The sequence below is a fragment of the Coregonus clupeaformis genome, chromosome 24 (genome assembly GCF_020615455.1).
Source record: "Coregonus clupeaformis isolate EN_2021a chromosome 24, ASM2061545v1, whole genome shotgun sequence".
Lineage (NCBI taxonomy): Eukaryota > Metazoa > Chordata > Actinopteri > Salmoniformes > Salmonidae > Coregonus > Coregonus clupeaformis.
In genome coordinates this window covers 40,058,393-40,082,296 of record NC_059215.1, presented here as the reverse complement: position 1 = coordinate 40,082,296, position 23,904 = coordinate 40,058,393, and the positions used below count along the sequence as shown (strand labels likewise).

Below are 23,904 nucleotides of genomic sequence, written 5' to 3'. Positions count from 1 at the left end.
CAGTTAATTTCTTTATTTTCGAATGCTTCTGCATGGGATTATTACGTTGTCTTTTTTAGGGGGTAGATCAGCTTTAATATTTCAGATAAATTGTCTGCATCACTTCCAATCCCCCATATGTTTTTTTTCTCGCATATATACAAATATACATACACACATACACATACATACACACACACACATACAGTGGGGAGAACAAGTATTTGATACACTGCGGATTTTGCAGGTTTTCCTACTTACAAAGCATGTAGAGGTCTGTAATTTTTATCATAGGTACACTTCAACTGTGAGAGACGGAATCTAAAACAAAAATCCAGAAAATCACATTGTATGATTTTTAAGTAATTAATTTGCATTTTATTGCATGACATAAGTATTTGATACATCAGAAAAGCAGAACTTAATATTTGGTACAGAAACCTTTGTTTGCAATTACAGAGATCATACGTTTCCTGTAGGTCTTGACCAGGTTTGCACACACTGCAGCAGGGATTTTGGCCCACTCCTCCATACAGACCTTCTCCAGATCCTTCAGGTTTCGGGGCTGTTGCTGGGCAATACGGACTTTCAGCTCCTTCCAAAGATTTTCTATTGGGTTCAGGTCTGGAGACTGGCTAGGCCACTCCAGAACCTTGAGATGCTTCTTACGGAGCCACTCCTTAGTTGCCCTGGCTGTGTGTTTCGGGTCGTTGTCATGCTGGAAGACCCAGCCACGACCCATCTTCAATGCTCTTACTGAGGGAAGGAGGTTGTTGGCCAAGATCTCGCGATACATGGCCCCATCCATACTCCCCTCAATACGGTGCAGTCGTCCTGTCCCCTTTGCAGAAAAGCATCCCCAAAGAATGATGTTTCCACCTCAATGCTTCACGGTTGGGATGGTGTTCTTGGGGTTGTACTCATCCTTCTTCTTCCTCCAAACACAGCGAGTGGAGTTTAGACCAAAAAGCTCTATTTTTGTCTCATCAGACCACATGACCTTCTCCCATTCCTCCTCTGGATCATCCAGATGGTCATTGGCAAACTTCAGACGGGCCTGGACATGCGCTGGCTTGAGCAGGGGGACCTTGCGTGCGCTGCAGGATTTTAATCCATGACGGCGTAGTGTGTTACTAATGTTTTTTTTTGAGACTGTGGTCCCAGCTTTCTTCAGGTCATTGACCAGGTCCTGACGTGTAGTTCTGGGCTGATCCCTCACCTTCCTCATGATCATTGATGCCCCACGGGGTGAGATCTTGCATGGAGCCCCAGACCGAGGATGATTGACCGTCATCTTGAACTTCTTCCATTTTCTAATAATTGCGCCAACAGTTGTTGCCTTCTCACCAAGCTGCTTGCCTATTGTCCTGTAGCCCATCCCAGCCTTGTGCAGGTCTACAATTTTATCCCTGATGTCCTTACACAGCTCTCTGGTCTTGGCCATTGTGGAGAGGTTGGAGTCTGTTTGATTGAGTGTGTGGACAGGTGTCTTTTATACAGGTAACAAGTTCAAACAGGTGCAGTTAATACAGGTAATGAGTGGAGAACAGGAGGGCTTCTTAAAGGAAAACTAACAGGTCTGTGAGAGACGGAATTCTTACTGGTTGGTAGGTGATCAAATACTTATGTCATGCAATAAAATGCAAATTCATTACTTAAAAATCATACAATGTGATTTTCTGGATTTTTGTTTTAGATTACGTCTCTCACAGTTGAAGTGTACCTATGATAAAAATTACAGACCTCTACATGTTTTGTAAGTAGGAAAACCTGCAAAATCATACACACACACATCCTTTTTAAAATTATATTTCCCTTCATTACTTTCCAACCCCACCACCCCTTCCCCAATTGGAGTAAACTAGTGAACAGCAACGGTTAGGCCTCTACTTCCAGCCCATACATACTATATACATTTTATGGACACAGTCAAATTCTACAATAATTATATTATGTTTGTTTTTACTCCTGAACTTCCTCCGATCATTTTCATGATGTCCATCATGTGCTCTTTCACAAAAGCTCTCAACCTATAACCTATATACTTATTATGGACACAGTATGCTTTACATTAGTTATCTTGTTGTTATTAGTTGTTGTTATTAGTCCCATCCTTCAGCTCCATTCAACACCTCCCATCTATCTCGTAACACCATCCATATTGTATTTCTATTTGCCATATATGTTTCAACTGTACTGTGATGTTTTACAAAAGTTCTGAACCTTTCTATTCTCATTGTTTCGTAAATTGAATATAAACATTTTTGCTAAAAGTATTATTATATTATTGATCGATTGACTATGACTTTTCAGATCACCCAGTAGTGCTACAGTGAGGGAAAAAAGTATTTGATCCCCTGCTGATTTTGTACGTTTGCCCACTGACAAAGAAATGATCAGTCTATACTTTTAATGGTAGGTTTATTTGAACAGTGAGAGACAGAATAACAACAAAGAAATCCAGAAAAACGCATGTCAGAAATGTTATAAATTGATTTGCATTTTAATGAGGGAAATAAGTATTTGACCCCTCTGCAAAACATGACTTAGTACTTGGTGGCAAAACTCTTGTTGGCAATCAAAGATGTCTACGTTTCTTGTAGTTGGCCACCAGGTTTGCACACATCTCAGGAGGGATTTTGTCCCACTCCTCTTTGCAGATCTTCTCCAAGTCATTAAGGTTTCGAGGCTGACGTTTGGCAACTCGAACCTTCAGCTCCCTCCACAGATTTTCTATGGGATTAAGGTCTGGAGACTGGCTAGGCTACTCCAGGACCTTAATGTGCTTCTTCTTGAGCCACTCCTTTGTTGCCTTGGCCGTGTGTTTTGGGTCATTGTCATGGTGGAATACCCATCCACGACCCATTCTCAATGCCCTGGCTGAGCCGAAGTCGGCTAAGCGAACCGAACGAGTGTGCTCTTAAAAGACTTTCGCTTGAAAAACTAGAAAAAGCGCAATAGTACTGTTTGTCCATTTTGAGACGCCGTAGCAGTATACACTTCCTCAAAATAGTCTGAATTAATCTAAGACTCAAGGACTCAGTAAATCTGCCATTAATCTGGATGTTTTTACCGAAGAGATCTTAGTTGCGCAATTCTACATCTAACTTGGTGCAGTATCTTTTAATGAAAAAATGTGCATGAAAACGAGTCATCTCTTGTTCAATGACAACAAAGACTTTATTGAAGAATCCCTACTTTTGACCAATCACCGACGAAAGGGGCGTAGACTTCTGTTCCGACCTTGCCCGAACAACTGAAAAAACTAATCGAAAGTCCAAAACGAACAAAACATTTCACAAAATGTAATTTATTTTTTATTTAACTAGGCAAGTCAGTTAAGAACAAATTCTTATTTACAATAACAGCCTACCCCAGCCAAACCTGGACCAATTGTGCGCATCCCTATGGGCCTCCCAATCACAGCCAATTGTGATACAGCCTGGAATCGAACCAGGGTCTGTAGTGACGCCTCTAGCACTGAGCTGCAGTGCCTTAGACCGCTGTGCCACTCGGGAGCCCTAATAGCAGGAGTCATTATAATATATGCATGAACTCTACCGAACTGTTTCTGCTGGGAAGCATGCAGACGCCTTAAGGGCTGTTCTTAGGCATGACACAACCTCTGGGGCACCACAAACTAAAGAGGTACCATACTGTGCATTCGGAATGTATTCAGACCCCTTCCCTTTTTCCACATTTTGTTACGTTACAGCCTTATTCTAAAATTGATTAAATATTTTCCCTCATCGATCTATAATGAAAAACAGGTTTTTCTAAAGTTTTGCTAATTTATTCAAAATAATAAACAGAAATACCTTATTTACATAAGTATTCAGACCCTTTGCTATGAGGCTCGAAATTGAGCTCAGGTGCATCCTGTTTCCATTGAGCATCCTTGAGATGTTTCTACAACTTGATTGGAGTCCACCTGTGGTAAATTGATTTGGAAAGGCACACACCTTTCTATATAAGGTCCCACAGATGACAGTGCATGTCAGAGCAAAAACCAAGCCATGAGGTTGAAGGAATAGTCCGTAGAGCTCCGAGACAGGATTGTATCGGGGCACAGATCTGGGGAAGGGTACCAAAAAATGTCTGCAGCATTGAAGGTCCCCAAGAACACAGTGGCCTCCATTATTGTTAAATAGAAGAAGTTTGGAACCACCAAGACTCTTCCTAGAGCTGGCCGCCCGGCCAAACTGAGCAATCATGAGAGAAGGGCCTTGGTCAGGGAGGTCACTCTGACAGAGTTCCTCTGTGGAGATGGGATAACCTTCCAGAAGGACAACCATCTATGCAGCACTCCACCAATCAGGTCTTTATGGTAGAGTGGCCAGACGGAAGCCACTCCTCAGTAAAAGGCACATGACAGCCCACTTGGAGTTTGCCAAAAGGCACCTAAAGGACTCTCAGACAATGAGATTCAAACAAGATTCCTGGTCTGAGGAAACCAAGATTGAACTCTTTGGCCTTAATGCCAAGCGTCACGTCTGGAGGAAACCTGGCACCATCCCTACGGTGAAGCATGGTGGTGGCAGCATCATGCTGTGGGTATGTTTTTCAGCGGCAGGGACTGGGAGACTAGTCAGGATTGAGGGAAAGATGAACGGAGCAAAGTACAGAGAGATCCTTGATGAAAACCTACTCCAGAGCACTCAGGACCTCAGACTGGGGCGAAGGTTCATCTTCCAACAGGACAACGACCCTAAGCACACAGCCAAGACAACGCAGGAGTGGCTTCGGGACAAGTCTCTGAATGACCTCTGAGTGGCCCAGCCAGAGCCCGGACTTGAACCCGATCTAACATCTCTGGAGAGACCTGAAAATAGCTGTGCAGCGACACTCCCAATCCAACCTGACAGAGCTTGAGAGGATCTGCATAGAAGAATGGGAGAAACTCCCCAAATCCAGGTGTGCCAAGCTTGTAGCGTCATACCCAAGAAGATTCGAGGCTGTAATCGCTGCCAAAGGTGCCAAAGTGCCAAAGTACTGAGTAAAGGGCCTGAATACTTAATGTAAATGTGATATTTCCGTTTTTTTTATTTTTATACATTTGTAAAAAATTCTACAAATCTGTTTTTGCTTTGTCATTATGGGGTATTAAGTGTAGATTGATGATGGAAAATAAACAATTGAATGCATTTTAGAGTAAGGCTGTAACGTAACAAAATGTGGAAAAAGTCAAGGGGTCTGAATACTTTCCGAATGCACTGTATAAACAGCTTAACAACTTAATTAGAACAGTAAACAAGTAGTTTTGCGTCATACCTGTGGTATATTGTCTCATACAACAGCTTTCAGCCAATCAGCATCCAGGGCTTGAAGACTCAGTTTATAATTAAGCAATAAGGCCCGAGGAGATGTGGTATATGGCTAATATACCACGGCTAAGGGCTGTTCTTAATCACGACGCAACGCGGAGTGCCTGGATACAGCCATTAGCCGTGGTATATTGGCCATATACTACATACCCCAGAGGTGCCTTATTGCTATTATAAACTGGTTACCAACGTAATTACAATTATTTTTTTGTCATACCTGTGGTATGTTGTCTCATCAAGGCTTTCAGCCAATCAGCTTTCAGGGCTCAAATCACCCAGTTTATAATGTGGTATTAAGTAGGGAACAATATGATAGTGAGGTCTATGCTCAACTAAGTTCTATGTCCTTCTCTGTTCCAACCCCACAGACAGAATAACAGATAGAACAGTAGCTCTTGCTGCTGGTGATTCTCAGATCCACCTCTACGCAGACGACACCATTTTGTATACATCTGGCCCTTCATTGGACACTGTGTTAACAAACCTCCAAACGAGCTTCAATGCCATACAACACTCCTTCCGTAGCCTGAAACTGCTCTTAAACACAAGTAAAACTAAATGCATGCTCTTCAGTCGAACGCTGCTGGCACCCGCCCACCCGACTAGAATCACTACTCTCGACGGGTCTGACCTAGAGTATGTGTACAACTACAAATACCTAGGTGTCTGGTTAGACTGTAAACTCTCCTTCCAGACTCACATTAAGCATCTCCAATCCAAAGTTAAATCTAGAATCGGCTTCCTATTTCGCAACAAAGCCTCCTTCACTCATGCTGCCAAAGATGCCCTCGTAAAACTGACTATCCTACCGATCCTTGACTTTGGCGATGTCATTTACAAAATAGTCTCCAACACTCTACTCAGCAAATTGGATGTAGTCTATCACAGTACCATCCGTTTTGTCACCAAAGCCCCATATACTACCCACCACTGTGACCTGTATGCTCTTGTTGGCTGGTCCTCACTACATATTCGTCACCAAACCCACTGGCTCCAGGCCATCTATAAATCACTGCTAGGCAAATCCCCGCCTTATCTTAGCTCATTGGTCACCATAGCAACACCCACCCGTAGTATGCGCTCCAGCAGGTATATCTCACTGGTCATCCCCAAAGCCAACACCTCCTTTGGCCGCCATTCCTTCCAGTTCTCTGCTGCCAATGACTGGAACGAACTGCAAAAATCTCTGAAGCTGGAGACTTATCTCCCTCACTAAGTTTAAGCATCAGTTGTCAGAGCACCTTACCGATCACTGCACCTGTACACAGCCCATCTGAAATTAGCCCACACAACTACCTCATCCCCATATTGTTATTTGTTTTGCTAATTTGCACCCCAGTATCTCTATTTGCACATCATCTCTTGCACATCTATCATTCCAGTGTTAATACTATTTGTAATTATTTTGCACTATGGCCTATTTATTGCCTTACATCCATAACTTGCTACATTTGCACACACTGTATATATATTTTCTGTTGTATTTTTGACTTTATGTTTTGTTTTACCCCCATATGTAACTCTGTGTTGTTGTTTTTATCTCACTGCTTTGCTTTATCTTGGCCAGGTCGCAGTTGTAAATGAGAACTTGTTCTCAACTGGCTTACCTGGTTAAATAAAGGTGAAATAAAAATACAATAAAATAGATAGCTTAATTGATAACGCTTTTTCAGAGGGTTGGATAACTGAAACTGAGGACTTTCTCATTATGCTACACCCTCTCCAGTTTATTATGGCTTACCGAAGAAAAAAAAACGAAAGCAGGGCCAGTTGGTCACGGTGGATGGGTCGGCATATAACACAACCGTCTAGCAACCCAAAGGAGTTAGGTTAAAGGGTTATGGGAAGAGTTAGCTAAAAGGGTTACGGTTAGGGTTAGGGGAAGGGTTGCGTGTTCAAATCTTATCACGGACAATTTTAGCATTTTAGCTAATTAGCAAATACGCAACTACTTAATACTTTTTAGCTACTTTGAAATTACTTAGTATGTTAGCTAACCCTTCCCCTAACCCTTTAACCTACCTCCTAACCTTAACCCTAACCCAGCTAACGTTAGCCAGCTAGCTAACATTAGCAACAACAAATTGGAATAACATATGGTATGTTTTGCAAATTCGTAACATATCATACGAATTGTAACCACAACTGAATACATACCATATGAAACATAACATATCATACTAAATGGGCACCATAGTGCCCTCAAAGCTCAACAATAAGCTAAGGATCCTGGGACTAAACACCTCCCAATGCAAATGGTTCCTGGACTTCCTGACGGGCCGCCCCCCAGGTGGTAAGGGTAGGTAACAACACATCTGCCACGCTGATCCTCAACACGGGGGCCCCTCAGGGGTGCGTGCTCAGTCCCCTCCTGTACTCCCTGTTCACACATGACTGCATGGCCAGGCACGACTCCAACACCATCATTAAGTTTGCTGACGACACAACAGTGGTAGGCCTGATCACCAACAGCGATGAGACAGCCTATAGGGAGGAGGTCAGAGACCTGGCCGTGTGGTGCCAGGATAACAACCTCTCCCTCAACGTGATCAAGACAAAGGAGATGATTGTGGACTACAGGAAAGAAAAGACGACTGAGCACGCCCCCATTCTCATCGACGGGGTTGTAGTGGAACAGGTTGAGAGCTTCAAGTTCCTTGGTGTCCACATCACCAACAAACTATCATGGTCCAAACACACCAAGACAGTCGTGAAGAGGGCACGACAAAGCTTATTTCCCCTCAGGAGACTGAAAAGATTTAGCATGGGTCCTCAGATCCTCAAAAAATTATACAGCTGCACCATTGAGAGCATCCTGACTGGTTGCATCACCGCCTGGTATGGCAACTGCTCGGCCTCCGACCGCAAGGCACTACAGGCCAAGCTTCCTGCCATCCAGGACCTCTATACCAGGCGGTTTCAGAGGAAGGCCCTCAAAATTGTCAAAGACTCCAGCCACCCTAGTCATAGACTGTTCTCTCTGCTACCGCACGGCAAGCGGTACCAGAGCGCCAAGTCTAGGTCCAAAAGGCTTCTCAACAGCTTCTACCCCCAAGCCATAAGACTCTTGAACAGCTAATCATGGCTACCCGGACTATTTGCACTGCCCCCCACCCCCACCCCATCCCCCTCTTTTACGCTGCTGCTACTCTGTTTATTATTTATGCATAGTCACTTTAACTCTACCCACATGTACATATTACCTCAATTACCTCGACTAGCTGGTGCCCCCGCACATTGACTCTGCACCGGTACCCCCCTGTATATAGCCTCCCTACTGTTATTTTACTGCTAACAGGTGCTCTTTAGTTATTTGCTTTTATTCCAAACCAATTTTACGGGCTTGTAAGTAATTAAGTTTCACTGTAATGTCTACACCTGTTGTATTTGGTGCATGTGGCAAATAAAAAGTGATTTGATTTGATTTGATCTCGGATTTACATACAGAATAATACGGAATGCTCTGAGACCAGGTTGGGCTGTGTGTTGTGCTTTTGGATGGCCAGATAGCTAGCAATGACAAGAAGCTGCCATGTGGGGAATTGTAGTTTACATGTTGTCAACAATCTAAGCCAACACCGTCTGTTTTCCCCATAGTTGTGCACACGTCGGATTTGTTGGTAAACAACACTTCAGACAGCCTTTTTAGAAGATACAAGGGATGTCCTTAAGATAATAATTATAGATTAGACACCGAAAGCATCTAGGCTACACTTGACATTCAATCTCTCTACACTAACATCCTGCATGACGGAGGGTATCTTACATCCTAAATTCTGTCTCTCACTGAAAAAGCCCCATAGGCCTATTTCCAGAATGTCGCCCTTTGGAAAAGATACATAGACGACGTCCTACTGGTATGGAACGGTACTTACGCTCTCCTCTGAGTTCATTTCTTATATCAACTCATCTGAGTTGACCCCAATCTCAAATTCACAGCATAGAGAAGTCAATACTTTTTTTTAGTTATTGGATATTACAATTTACAAAATAAAACAAGTTTAAGTCTATATTCCACAAGCCGCAGAGTAGAAATACACTTTTACGCACAGACAATAACCACTTTAAGCGGAACATACCGGTGGGTCAAACTGTAGTACTGACATAGAGTTTGAGCGCAAAGCTAATGATATGCGCACTAGGTTCCTGCAGTGCAGGTATGATGAGTGTCATTGAACAGGCCTATACCCTTTCTAGAGAGACTGAATGTCAAAGCCTACTCAGTGGCACTAATAGAAACCAGTACAAATCGCCCCCACGTTTATGTACAGTCCATGTGCCGGTCACGTCAAATCCATTGTATTGAAATACTGGATAATCCTCACGGCGAAAGCGATCCAAATCTTCGAGTTCACAACATTGCCCCATCGCATTTGCTTTCGCTGCACAATATTCAAGCTACCGAAGGCGCTTAATACTTGGCTCCCAGGCCCGTCCAATGGCAATTACAAATGTGGCCACTGTGTATATTGTGACAATACGATCAATATACAGTTGCAGTGTGTGGGTAAAATCACATCTAGCTACATATTGAACTTCCATCCTCAGTCTAGGGGCACAATGTATTTTAAGGTTGGGTCAGAATCGCAGTTATAATCATTGGCCAGTACGGAGAATTAAGTCCAAATCCCTATCTCCATCCATGGCTAATTTAGGAAAGGACCCATTTTAGCTAGCTAGCTAACCACCGGAGTACAACAACACATTGAGACGCAACAATTCAAGTTGTTTCTCTTGATGATGTATTTCTCTGTGATAGGAGAGACGCCAAATCCAAACTGGCTTCCCTTTACACTTTTTTTTGGTGCGCCAGGACCATTCACAGTTGAGCTCACTCAGTTTAGCTCAACGCTGATTGGCTATTATTTGATACTTTTTTTTTGTATCAATGGAGGCCGAATGCTAGCTGGCTTCAAGATACAAGATAGATTTATTGCAACGCAACCAAGGTTGGTGGTATGTGTTTACGGTACAGCAGGTTAGCTCTGACGTGACGATTATACATACTGTATATACCCCAGCCTCACCTCATACAAACATTCACCCACATTCATTTAACGTATACATGGTTTACATTCACAATTAGTACAAAGTAGCTAGAATAGCATCAACACAATTCATAAATGTAATATCAACAATCCATAAAGTCCACCCTCTTCCTAGTGTGACTGTCCGTGTTCCCATACCAAACTGTAATTTATGATGTGAGAATGCTCTGTATGATAGCTGTGTAAAACTGAACCAGCAACTGTTGTTTAACCCTGGACTTTTTCAGTTGTCTTAGAAAGTACAGTCTCTGCTGGGCCTTCTTGATGATGTGGTTGGAGTTGATGTCGCTGATGTAAGTGCCAAGGAATTTGAAATAATATGTCAATGTTATTGGTTGGTCAGTCATTATGACGGGGGCCTTGAGGTTCTTTCTTCTCTTGAAGTCTATTGCTATCTCTGTGGTTTTTGAGGCGAGCGTAAGGTCGTTGTCCTTACACCACATCACCGCCCGAGCCACTTCACGGTGATACTGTGTTTCATTGTTGTCTGTGATGAGGCCGACTATGGTAGTGTCATCAGCATATTTAAAGACCTTAACTGAGGTCTCCTGAGATGTAAACTGGTTCGTGAAGAGGGGGAAGAGCAGGGGGGACAGCACGCAGCCCTGTGGTGCACCAGTACTGAGGGTCAGAGAGTGAGATGTCAGATTGTTTACCTTGACAGTCTGGCTTCCCTTGCATTCAATGCTACGGGCAGCAACAATGTCATACTCTTTATGACCAGATCACATCAGATAGATGGCCTACACATACAGAGACAGAGGGGCGCTGTTTCGCTCGCTCGGATGCTTTCTCCGGTGAGATACATTCAGCCTCTTGCGAATTGAAGGAAAATTATGACAACACAGAGAGACAAAAGATAAAATTAGTAATTTTTTTCTTGGTACATTTTTTGGGGAAGCCTGGCTTCCCTTCGCATCCATGAATACACGCCACTGCCAATATAAACGTTTTTTACCACAAGAGAAAAGGTAAAGAATACAAAATCCAAAGCTTCATCAATTGTAGCACCACTAATGTCATATACATACTCAAATGCATTTGCGGGTCTGCTTATATTAGTCAAACTAAATGAGCATTGAAACTCTGCATTGCAGAACATAAGGCTGCTATTTGTAATATTAACATGGACTATGCTATTGCACGCCACTGCATAGAAGCCAACCATGGCTCACCTTCCTCTCTGCACTTTGTAGCCATAGAACACATCCAAAACAAAAATAGGCATTCTGGCAGTACTCCTTAGATCCTAAGGGGCTAAACAATGATTTTTCATTGTCCTCGTTTCCATAATGTATGTTTTGGATTTATGTGCCGCCATTTTCACAGACACCCAAATATTGACATGGCCTATTGATCCAAGAGACACCAGATTCTTCTTCTACTTCGCTATTATTTGCCATTTACCTTGAATCATGTTATTTCTATTTTTACATTGTTGTGTCTCAGTAGGTCACTAGGCTATACATAGGAGCTAAGTGCAATGGTCAGGTCACTCTGGGGAAGACATCAGCTTGACATCGAAGTGTCAGTCCCCTGAATTTATCCTGAACAATGGATTAAAGTGAGCAAATAATACATTAATCTCCTTTTTTTGTTTAGTGCTCCAACTCCTTTCTGCCTCAAATCTCGAATTAGTCCTTTTGGACGTTTTTCTTGGTAAGACATTTTGTTGGATATTTGTAATTGTTGTCGGGCACCCCTCCTACTTTCCTTTGTTTGCTGTAGTGCGGAGGCCTACCTTAACTCCTGTATAGCTAACCTCTGCTCCTCCTCTCCTTCCTTCCAGACTCCCTGCAGCTCTCTCTCGCTGTCTCTGGAGAGGAGGTTCCCCCTGAGCAACAGCACTGTGAGCAGGAGTGGAGCCCCAGTCTGGGGCAGGAGGACCCCGAGCTCACACAGATTAAAGAGGAACAGGAGGAAGTCAGGACCAGTCAGGAGCAAGAGCAGCTTCAAGGGCTGGAGGCTGATAGCATAGAGTTCAAATTCACTCCTTCCTGTGTGAAAAGTGAATGTGATCAGGAGGACCCACTTTGGTCCTTGCCTCTTCCCCAAATCCAGACTGTGGAGAACAGAGAGAGTGACTCTAAAGTAGTGGATCTCAAACCTTTTGGCACTGTGACTCAGCTAAAGAGTCTTGCCATTCCCTGTGACCCTCCAGATAATGATAACAATGCCTCCAGCCACAGCTCAGCCATAAGCAGGGACCCAGTAGGACTTGACAGCAACCCACAATTGGATCCCAACCCACCATTGGATTCGAGCCCACCATTGGATCCCCACCTAACACTGGAGAAACTTTCTTCCAAACCCAGCACCACGTCTAGAAAAACTCAACGCTGCCATGACTGTGGTGAAACGTTTGCTCCAAAAGCTGACCTGCTGAGGCATGTGACTCTAAACAAGGAGAGGCCCAGCGAATGCTGCTTCTGCAAAACCAGTAAACTGAAGGCCCATAAACCTTGCACCTGCCCAGTTTGTGGCAAGACATTGAAATACAAAGGAGATCTGTCCAGGCACATGAGGATTCACACAGGAGATAAATATTTTAGCTGTGGTGACTGTGGGAAAAGTTTCCGTCTCAAGGGGAACCTAATGAAGCATAAACTGACTCACACAGGAGCAAAACCATTTAGCTGTGGTGACTGTGGGAAGAGCTTCAATCGAAAGGAGAACCTAACCATGCATATACGTACTCACACAGGAGAGAAACCATTTAGCTGTGGTGACTGTGGGAAAAGCTTCAGTCTCAAGGGGAACCTAATGAAGCATAAACTGACTCACACAGGAGCAAAACCATTTAGCTGTGGTGACTGTGGGAAAAGCTTCACTGTCAAGGGGAACCTAACCATGCACAAACTGACTCACACAGGGGAAAAACCATTTAGCTGTGGTGACTGTGGGAAGAGCTTCAATCGCAAGAAAACCCTAACCATGCATACGTACTCACACAGGGGAGAAAGCATTTAGCTGTAGTGACTGTGGGAAAAGCTTCAGTCTCAAGGGGAACCTAATGAAGCATAAACTGACTCACACAGGAGCAAAACCATTTAGCTGTGGTGACTGTGGAAAAGCTTCACTGTCAAGGGAACCTAACCATGCACAAACTGACTCACACAGGGGGGAAATCGTTTAGCTGTGGTGACTGTTGGAAGAGCTTCAATCACAAGAAAACCCTAACCATGCATACGTACTCACACAGGGGAGAAATAATTGAGCTGTAGTGACTGTAGGAAAAGCTTCAGCGTCAAGAGGAACCTAACTGTGCACAAACGGACTCACACAGGACAGAAACCATTTAGCTGTGGTGACTGTGAGAAAAGCTTCAGTCAGAAAGGGGACCTAGAGAGGCTCATACTGACTCAACCAAGAAATAAACAATTTTGATGTGGTGACTGCAGGAAAAGCTTTAGTGTCAAGGGGAGTCTAACCACTCATAAACTGACAAAGGAAGGAAACAACATGGCTGCTCAGTCTGTGGTAAAATATTCACTCATACGGCTTATCTGCTGAAGCACGTCTACAAAGAAAGAAAACAGGATGAAAACGGAAAGAAAAAATAAATTAAGACAAAGGATGTGGACAACACTCTTAGGATAAGTAAAGAAACTCTGGATCATTAATGCTATGGGTTTCAGATAAATAGATCTATAATGGATGTACTTTTGTAATACGTATGTCAATAAAGTTTGATTTAACTTGAATGATGACTAGAAGTGTGTGGAGACTTTTCCCTGTTTTTCCAGTTTTGCATTTTGCTTCCAGCACTAATCTATTTTGGATGTGCGGTAGATTCTGCATATTATCTACATGGAATTTTCATCACATGTAAAATATATAGAATAATAAAATAAGATTTTAAAATTAAAACTAGAATGACAAATCTGTAAAAATTATCCTAAATGTAACACATACATTTAGTGAAAACCATTGGTGTTTAATATGGAGCTTTCAGCATGAAATATATTTTATCTTTTTACTTGTATTTATTTTACTATGTCTTTGTTTTAAATGTTTTAGCGCGAAACTGGTGGCAGTTGTGAAAAAAGTCAATAGTTGGAAAAGTTGCAGAGGTAATTGAAAATAATGCCATTGTTGAAACATATGGTCTCTCTACTAGAAACTCATGGACGATATGGACACAGATATAAAAAAAGTAATACTTTATATGATTATTATTTTTTAAGTTATTCAAAGTAAAAGTTATTAAAGTATAAATTACCATAGATTGCCATAGATTACCTGTTAATTACCAACAATTCTGGTAACACTGGTAAATTACTGGTCGTTTTACAACCCTAGGCCAGACTGCTGTTATTGATACATTAAATATATACTTTCCAGAAAGGAGCACCTTCCATTTGTTCAAGACTATTGCTCATCCATTTTGACCTAATGCTGCTCATTCATGATATTGTTTAATCTTGTACAGAGTAATGATATACAGTCGACTCATGATGAAGAATTTATTCTCCCAGAGCATCTTATACTTATGATAACCGGGTCGTTCCACGAATAGAGTACAATTTGCGTTCCACAAATAGAGTACATTTTGCATCCCTTTGATATTTTAAGTAGAAATAGTGCACCAATATTGCATTTTAAAAGCATGTTATATTAAATTAAGTCCCCTTAAATATAGACCTCATGGATAATTGTATAAATCAGTTGTTATAGTGTCAATAATTTGCATTTTGTTATGTTTTTCCAATTTCTAGGAAGAGTTTAACCTGCTTTAACCCAAAATTTCTCCCAGTTTTCACCATCATTGTAAAGCCCTAGTTATGTTCTTGTTTTGACAGTCATTTTTGAAGATTAGAGGTCAACCCTCTTACATTAACTGAATTCTCATTTTAATATGGTGAAATTATATTACATTTAAATTTGGTTAAATAATAGTGTAACAGCAGGTAAGCTGCTCTTTGTGGCAATTGTTTGGTGTTTTGTGCTTGAAAACTGACCATGTCAAGCATAACATTCAACCCTGTGTGAAGCTTGCATTCAATTGCCCCTCCCTGTTGCACACTACACATTTTCCATTCCCCCTGTCACAAGGGATTTATGGCTGATTTAAGATTACAATCTCAACCTTGTTACAGAAAACTCTGTTACTTCAATTGCACTTTATTGGCACTATAGTCTTTTTTATTTAACCCCTTGATATAGGAAATCATGTTTTTTTTTATGAAGTTGAACATGTGGTCTTTATGACAGAATGTTAAAACTAGGTGAAGTGATGTTCTCCATTCGTTGAAAGACTCAACCACGCCTTAAAAAATTTATTTGACTAGAACATGGAAGTAGGATGGGAGACGACTCTATCACAGAGTTTCTAAACCCAGGGGCGCAACTATATGAAATAATAATTAATTATTATTTATATGGTACTTAACAGAACATTGTTGACCATTTAGGCGTAAAACATTTTTTACAGAAAATGATCTTTTAGAAATACTTGTAATTATTATTTGTATGATAACTAGTATGAAATATATCGACAATTGTGCATATTTTCGCCATAATTATTCATTTACAAAGTGTGCAGGATGGGACTTTTATTTTTGAAGGATTTCAAAAAAGTGTGACCCGGAAGTACTTAGTTATTCTTGCCAGTTTAGATTTTGCATACTTTTTTAGGAGTAAAGAAAGACCAACTGACTCAACTGAATAGGCTACCCAACTCTCATTCGACTGAAAATGTCTAAACTAGATTTGTTGCGTGTATTTTTAAATGAGCGATTAGCTGCGGCTGCTGCGGAGATTTTCGGGGCCGTTGAGAAAACGGTAGTGGAGTATCAGGAGGAGAATCATCGGCTACATAGACTTCTGCGGATTACACCGGAGATAAAACAATGCAAAACAGGTTCGTATGTAGATATACTGATAGTTACCTATAGTTGTACTAAATTCGGACACTGGTTAGGCAAATAGAGATCACAATTTTTTTTTTTAATCAAGACATTGTTTTTAGCTAATTCATGTTCTCTCCATTTGTTTTTCTTTATACAACGGGTGGGTCTGATCCTGAATGCTGATTGGTTAAAACCGTATTCCAGCTGGTGTCTATTCCACAAGTTACCACCAGCTAAATCTATGACGTTAAAATGCCTATTTACTCTGGTCCATTTGACTGCGCAATCCACTGTCTCATCAGCCCAGCCAGGCAATTTATAAACTTGATCTCCACTATAAAAGCATCTAGACATCATCTCACATTTCTTTTAAACTAACATTTTGTTTTCAACAGCAGATATGTGTATAAACCTTGCTGTCTGTCTCTCTGACATTTGCAACATTGTTTCAATATTCAAATTCGATCTCCAGCTGTCCCATAGCAATGAAGGTATCGGATGAGACAGACAGGCAGTCAGCTTTTCTCAGCCAGTCGAAATCATGAATCAGTATCATTTTTATGGATATACAAAGAACTATCAATAGAAAACAGGTAAAACGAAATGAAGTGCAGCTAGTTTGCTGTCTTTCCAGCTTCAGTTTGAAGTGATTGTTGGCTAGCTCCTCTGAACAACAGTGTCCTGATGAGAGAGCACATTTTCTATGCCAGACGAAATCGCGCCTCATTAGCTCATTGTTATGGATGTGTCGAAATAAATGTCACTAGAAAACAGCTTAAACAAATGCAAATGCATCTACTGTTGTTATTCTGGCTGCACTGTTTGACTGTAAGTTAGCCCTAGTTGGCTAGCTAGCAAGCAAGGAATAAAAACGTTGCCAGCCAGTATGGCATTGGAACATTTTGAACGAATGACTGGTCGCGTCCATAGATGCAGAACAAAAAGACTGAATGACTGGGTCGCGTCTCTGGCAACCGATAGAACGAACGACCAGCAGGCTTGTGTAGCAACCCTAGATTTGTGTCGGGACTATATAAAAAAAAAAAAATATGTCAATCGTTACCAGCCGGCTTATGTAGCAACCCTAGATTTGTGTCGGGACTATATATATATATATATGTGTGTATGTAAATCGTTATTTGAATATGTTGGTAAACCATTATATAAAAGTGAGAATGCCTGAGAAGCCGGTGTTTGGGGGATATATTGGCACGGTTTGCCAAGACCCATGACAATATATCCTCCATACACCGGCTTCTCGGGCATTATCACTTAAATATGCAATTTTTCATGTGTTCCATCGCAAACATTCATAAACAAATCTCACAAGTATCTGACACCGCAAGCTCCCAGCTACTATCTAATCAACACAACGTTGAACATTTTCCCACCTCTGGTTAGCCACTATTGGCTTAGAAAGCCAAACCTAACACTATCTGCCAATTCATTTCTAGAAATATTGCCCCTGTCTGTCTGTGGTGCACGTTTGTCTATCACTCCGTGTGTAGCCAGTTGATATAAGCGTCTTGTGGGTTGACAGAAATACATTCCCCAAAACCTTCTCAATTAAATGTTAACTGCAAAGTAGGCTTACCTGTATATCATTTGTATTTGTACACCCATACACAAAAAAATTTATGCACGCATGACTGTAAGTCGCTTTGGATAAAAGCGTCTGCTAAATGGCATATTATTATTATTATTATTATTATTATTATTATTATTATTAGTTATTTGTAAACTTTGCCATGACATGAGCAGTAGCAGTACAGAACCATAGCTAGACCTGCACGGTCCTCTCTCGCTAGATGCACAATTAAAGGGCCAGATGCACAATTAAAGGGGATTTACACTCAAAAATCAATTTGTTCTTCCAAACCAATTTTTTTTTTCTTCTTCTGATGTGATTTAACCGTCAACATCCAGTTTTGTTGTTTCTTTATGAACAATTGTAATTTTGAGAGTGAAAAACAAAAACATCAAAAACCAGGAATAATACAACTAAGAAAACCGAATTTGGGAAAATATAAAACCGAATTTGGGTGAAAGAAACTAGGATTTTATAGGGCCCCCTGAGAATTGTATATTAACCATTATTTTAGCAGGTCTATTGATAGAAAAGAGTGCACTACTTTCTCTTGTACAATAAGGACCCGGGGAAGAGTTGCAGGGGAGAGGAGTTTCCTGAGTGGCGCAGTGGTCTAAGGCACTGCATCGCAGTGCTAACTGTGCCACTAGAGATCCTGGTTCGAATCCAGGCTCTGTCACAGCCGGCCGCGACCTGGCGGCGCACAATTGGCCCAGCGTCGTCCAGGGTAGGGGAGGGAATGGCCGTCAGGGATGTACCTCAGTTGGTAGAGCATGGCGTTTGCAACGCCAGGGTTGCGGGTTCGATTCCCACGGGGGGGCAGTATAAAAAAAATATGTATTCACTAACTGTAAGTCGCTCTGGATAAGAGCGTCTGCTAAATGACTAAAATGTAAATGTAAAAATGAGAAGAGAAGAAATTTGCCTATTTGAAAGCTAGAAAAAACATTGTAGCTTGCGACATCATTTAAAAAAAGTAGTTATCATGCTAGAAAAGGTTGGAGACCCCTGATAAATAACGACACATTATTATTTGTAGATTAAGTCAGTCAGTCACAATTTACCCTTGATACATCACTGTTTTGATGCTCTCGAAGACAGCCCGTGTGTTGTTGTGATTCTGGATGGCCAGATAGCTAGCAACAGTGAGGGGATTCGATTAATCTTGCCTGGGTGCCATGGTAGGCGTGTTTTGCACAGGGTGAAAGTTTATTCTATTGCATTTGTTTTGGAACCGGTCTGCCTCCCGGGCATGAGCCAGGTGCCCCGTTCAAAGCCCACGGTGAAGTCGGCTCAAAACAAAAGTGACGTAATTAGGCACAAGTAGAAGTGATTCACATGCAAAAGTGATTGTTTTTGATAAAAACGCTTAATCTGCCTTCCCAATGAAAACTACAGTAGTTTGAAAATGCAAACATATATTTGATGGAAAATATATTTTTCCATGGACGATGCACCATGCTGTTTTGTTAACAACATGACCAAGTGGCGCAGATTACTGTTCATTTGAGAAGGGCGCTCCTCCCTCACTGCTTTTGCCGGTTCACGTCACCGGGGCCATAGACTGGTGCCCTGTGGCTCAGCATAATCTAATCCGCCCAATGACAAGAAGCTGATATGTCAAGTCTAAAATAATGTCTAAAATTTGCTAGCTAGCTAACCAACATCTGTAATGATGTATTTGAGAGACGACAAGTGCTCATTGTACAAATGTATTTATGTTTTCAATAAACATTGGAGACAAAATAGTTACATGGTGTCAACAATCTAAGCCAACCCTGTCGGTTTTGCCCCATAGTTGCGCAGACATCGGTTTTGTTGCTAAATAACCAACCCGTCTATACACCAATTCAGCTGTTAGCTGTGAATGTGTAGCCTACAAGATGAAATGAACAACTGAAGCAAAAAACCATTCATATGTGTATATTTAAAATAGGAATATAGTTGTTTGTGTCACAAAAAGCGTTTTGATATGGCATGTCAATGTATACAGTCTGCATATTATAAGTATGCAACCCACCCCCCTTGGATTTTTTCACATTTTGTTACGTTACAAATTGGATTTGAAATGGATTTAATTGGGATTTTTTTGTCACTGATCTACAGAAGTGAAAATAATTCTATAAATGTTTACAAATTAAGAAATACAATTAAAATGTGTATTAGTTATATAATATAAGTATTCACACACTTTTTTATGGCAAGCCGAAATAGCCTAAGTTCAAAAGTAAAAAATAAATAAAAATAAGCTTACCAAATCACAGTAGCATGGACTCACTCTGTGTGCAATAATTACATTTACATCATCTAGCAGACGCTCTTATCCAGAGCAACTTACAGGAGCAATTAGGGTTAAGTGCCTTGCTCAAGGGCACATCGACAGATTTTTCACCTAGTTGGCTCGGGGATTAGAACCAACGACCTTTCGGTTACTGGCACAACGCTCTTAACCACTAAGATAACTACCGTTAATAGATGTTAAGATGATTTTTAAATGACTACCCCATCTCTGTACCCCACACATATAATTATCTGTAAGGTCCCTCAGTCAAGTAGTGGATTTGAAGCAAAGATTCAATCTCAAAGACCAGGGAGCTTTTCCATACCTCGCAAAGAAGGGCACCGATTAGTATATGGGTAAAAAGGTGGACACTGAGTATTCCTTTGAGCATGATGAAGCTATTAATAATTTTACATTTATTTAACCTTTATTTTATTAGGGAGTCATACTGAGACCAATGTCTCTTTTACAGATGAGCCCTGAATTACAGAAATACAGACATCAAGGTATATACAAAATTCAAGCAGAAAGAAACACGGTTATAAAAAAAACACATTAATCAGTAATGAGGTCCTCAATCAGCTTTCTGAATTGCCTTAGAGGCACCAAAACATACAATTTAAGAACATTTTGAAGATTGTTCCACAAATAAGGTGCAATGAAACTAAAAGCTGATTTACCCAACTCAGTAGACCAAAGGAATTTCCAGAGTTAGCAATCCCTGATACCGGGTGTGGTAACTCATATGTCTTAAGGTTAGTAATGATGTTAGGTGCAGTGGGAGTTTTTGTAAAAGGGCTTTATAAATGAAAACATAGCAATATATCAATCAACGTGACATCAAAGAGGGCCAACCAACTTTCTGGTAGAGAATGCAGTGAGGCGTACTAAGACTGTTGCCCGTAATAAAGTGCAGTGTGCTATGATAAATGGCATCTAATGGCTTTAATGAAGCGGCAACTGCATTCATATAGATGATGTCGCCATAGTCTAGGGCCGGTAGGAACGCCGACTGAATAATCTGCTTCCTACTATTTAGCGAGAGGCAGGACCTATTTCTATAGAAGAAGCCCACTTTTATTATCAGCTTCTTAACTAACTCATCAATATGCTATTTAAAAGACAGGTTTTCGTCTATCCAGATGCCCAGATATTGGTAAGCAGGGACACGATCAATATGGGCACCATCCAAAGTACATATGCTTAAATTATCAGAGTTATTTTTAGGCTTATAAAATGTGTCTTTGGATGGTGTATCAATACACACAGTCACTACAAAAATGCAGGCATCCTTGCCAGAGAGGAAGGAAACCACTCATGGATTTCACCATGAGGCATCTTTGAATCTTAATTCAGAGCAGATATTTAAGTTGTATGGTTTGTTAAACTTTGAAGTCTCCGTAATAATTCCGTTACTGTGGCCTGTAGGCTTGTCAAATAATGGGCAAATGTTGCACAATCCAGGTGTGTAAAGCTCTTAGAGACTTACCCCAAAAGACTCACAGCTGTAATCGCTGCCAATGGTGTTTCTAACATGTATTGGCTCAGGTGGGTGAATATTGATCTAATAAAGATATATTAGTGTTATATATGTTTATGTTCTTCCACTTTGACATTTAAATAATATTTTGTGTGGATTGTTGACAAAAACAAAAAGGTATTAAATCCATTTTACAATGTGAAGAAATCCAAGGGCAGTGAATACTTATGATAGGCACCTGTAGATAACCACTTCTCCTCCTCTCCTTCCCTCCAGACTCTCTGCAGCTCTCTCTTGCTGTCTCTGAAGAGGAGGTTCCCTCTGAGCAGCAGTACTGTGAGAGGGAGTGGAGGCCCAGTCTGGGGCAGGAGGACCCCGAGCCCACACAGATGAAAGAGGAACAGGAGGAAGTCAGGACCAGTCAGAAGGAAGAGCAGCTGGAGGCTGATATCATAGAGTTCATATTCACTCCTCCTTGTGTGAAAAGTGAATGTGATCAGGAGGACCCACTTTGGTCCTTAACTCTTCCCCAAACCCAGACTCTGGAGAACAGAGAGAGTGACTCTAAACGAATGGATCCTAAAGCTTTTGGCACTGTGACCCACCTAAAGGGTTTTGAAATTCCCTGTGACCCTCCAGATAATCAAAACAATGCTTCCAGCCACAGCTCAGCCATAAGCAGCGACCCAGTAGGACTTGACAGCAGTCAACCATTGGATCCCAGCCCACCATTGGATCCGAACCTACCAATGGGGGAACACTGTTCCAAACCCAGCACCACATCGATAAAAGCTCACCGCTGCCGTGACTGTGGCAAAACGTTTCCTCTGAAAACGGACCTGCAGAGGCATGTGAATCTCGACAAGAAGAGACTCAGTGAATGCCACTTCTGCAAAAAACAGTACAACTCCACTTGTAAACTGAAGGCCCATGCCAGACTCTGTCACGGTGGGAAACCCAGCACCTGCCCCTTTTGTGGCAAGACCTTCAAACACAAAGGACATCTGTCTAGGCACATGAGTATTCACACAGGAGAGAAACCATTTAGCTGCGGTGACTGTGGGAAGAGCTTCAATCAGAAGGGGGGCCTAAGAAGACATATACTGACTCACACAGGAGAGAGACCATTTAGCTGTCATTTTTGCTGTAAAAGCTTCGGGCAGAGGAGGGATCTAAGGAGACATATACTGACTCACACAGGAGAGAAACCATTTAGCTGTGATGACTGCGGTAAAGGCTTCATTCGCAAGGAGCACCTAACTGCACATATGCGGACTCACACACAAGAGTAATCATTTATCTGTGCTGACTGCGGGAAAAGCTTCAATCATAAGGAGAAGCTGAGAATTCATATGGACTCACACAGGGTAGAACTCATAGATCTGTGATGACTGCCGGAAAAGTTTAACTCAGAAGACTAAAGGCTCTATTCAATCCGTATCGCGGATGTTCAGCGTTAGTGTGATTTTACATTTAAAGGCAATGTTGCTGCGTTAGCTGAGACTGCATTCACAGTAAATGCTGCATATGTTGGCTCAGTCAGAAATGACCTTAACATTTATATCGCGCAATTTGTAATGCTTCAGCGATATAGATTGAAAAGAGCCCTAACCTAACCAAACATTTACGGACTCACACAGGAGAGAAACCATTTAGCTGTTGTGACTGCAGGAAAAGCTTCAATAAGAAGGGGGACCTAACCAAGCATATACTGACTCACACAGGAGAGAAATCACATAGCTGTGCAGTCTATGGTAAAAAATTATCTCAGAAGGTAAACCTGCTGAAGTATGTAAACAAAACATACACAAATAAAGAAAACAGGATGGAAACTGAAAGAAGATGTTCTGTCAGAAGATAGGAATGAAAAGCAATTGTGAATAATTCATGCTCTGGGTTTTAGAGAAATAGATACAGTACATTATGGATTTACTTTTGTAAAATGTTCTATGTACATAAAGTTTGATTGGATTGAAAGTATTAAGAAATGAACAAACCGTAGTGCGTGTATTATGGGAATCTTACAGATCGCTGTTCTGTTGATGTTTTCACGTTATTAGAAACAGGAAGATCTGGACATAAAAAATCAAATCAAATCTCAGGGTGATGAGAAAATGGTCTGACTGATGTTATTGATTTGTCAAAAATGTATACTTATCCACTTTATCCAGAAAATACGACCTTCCATCTGTCCAAGAGTATATTTTATCCATTTTCACCTAATGCTAGTCATTCATGATATTGTTTGAAATTATATATTTTGGGAACCAATGATATACGGTCGACTCCTCGTGAGTGCACAGTCTGTTTTATGTGCACAACAGTGTTTTTCCTGTCCTAATTCAATAACAT

General features: G+C 41.3%; 2 protein-coding genes across 2 annotated transcripts; both read left to right on the top strand.

Moving 5' to 3' along the window:
* The first annotated feature begins 9,050 nt into the window (after positions 1-9,050).
* On the top strand, positions 9,051-14,122 carry LOC121538136 (zinc finger protein OZF-like). The gene is made up of 2 exons (XM_045206918.1): positions 9,051-9,060; positions 12,156-14,122. Exons 1-2 carry the CDS (start codon positions 9,051-9,053, stop codon positions 13,319-13,321), a joined length of 1,176 nt encoding a protein of 391 aa, XP_045062853.1. The 3' UTR covers positions 13,322-14,122.
* A 1,843-nt stretch (positions 14,123-15,965) lies between these two features.
* LOC121537451 (zinc finger protein 90) lies at positions 15,966-23,653 on the top strand. The gene is made up of 2 exons (XM_041845080.2): positions 15,966-16,214; positions 21,829-23,653. Exons 1-2 carry the CDS (start codon positions 16,049-16,051, stop codon positions 22,842-22,844), a joined length of 1,182 nt encoding a protein of 393 aa, XP_041701014.2. The 5' UTR covers positions 15,966-16,048; the 3' UTR covers positions 22,845-23,653.
* The last annotated feature ends 251 nt before the right edge of the window (positions 23,654-23,904 follow it).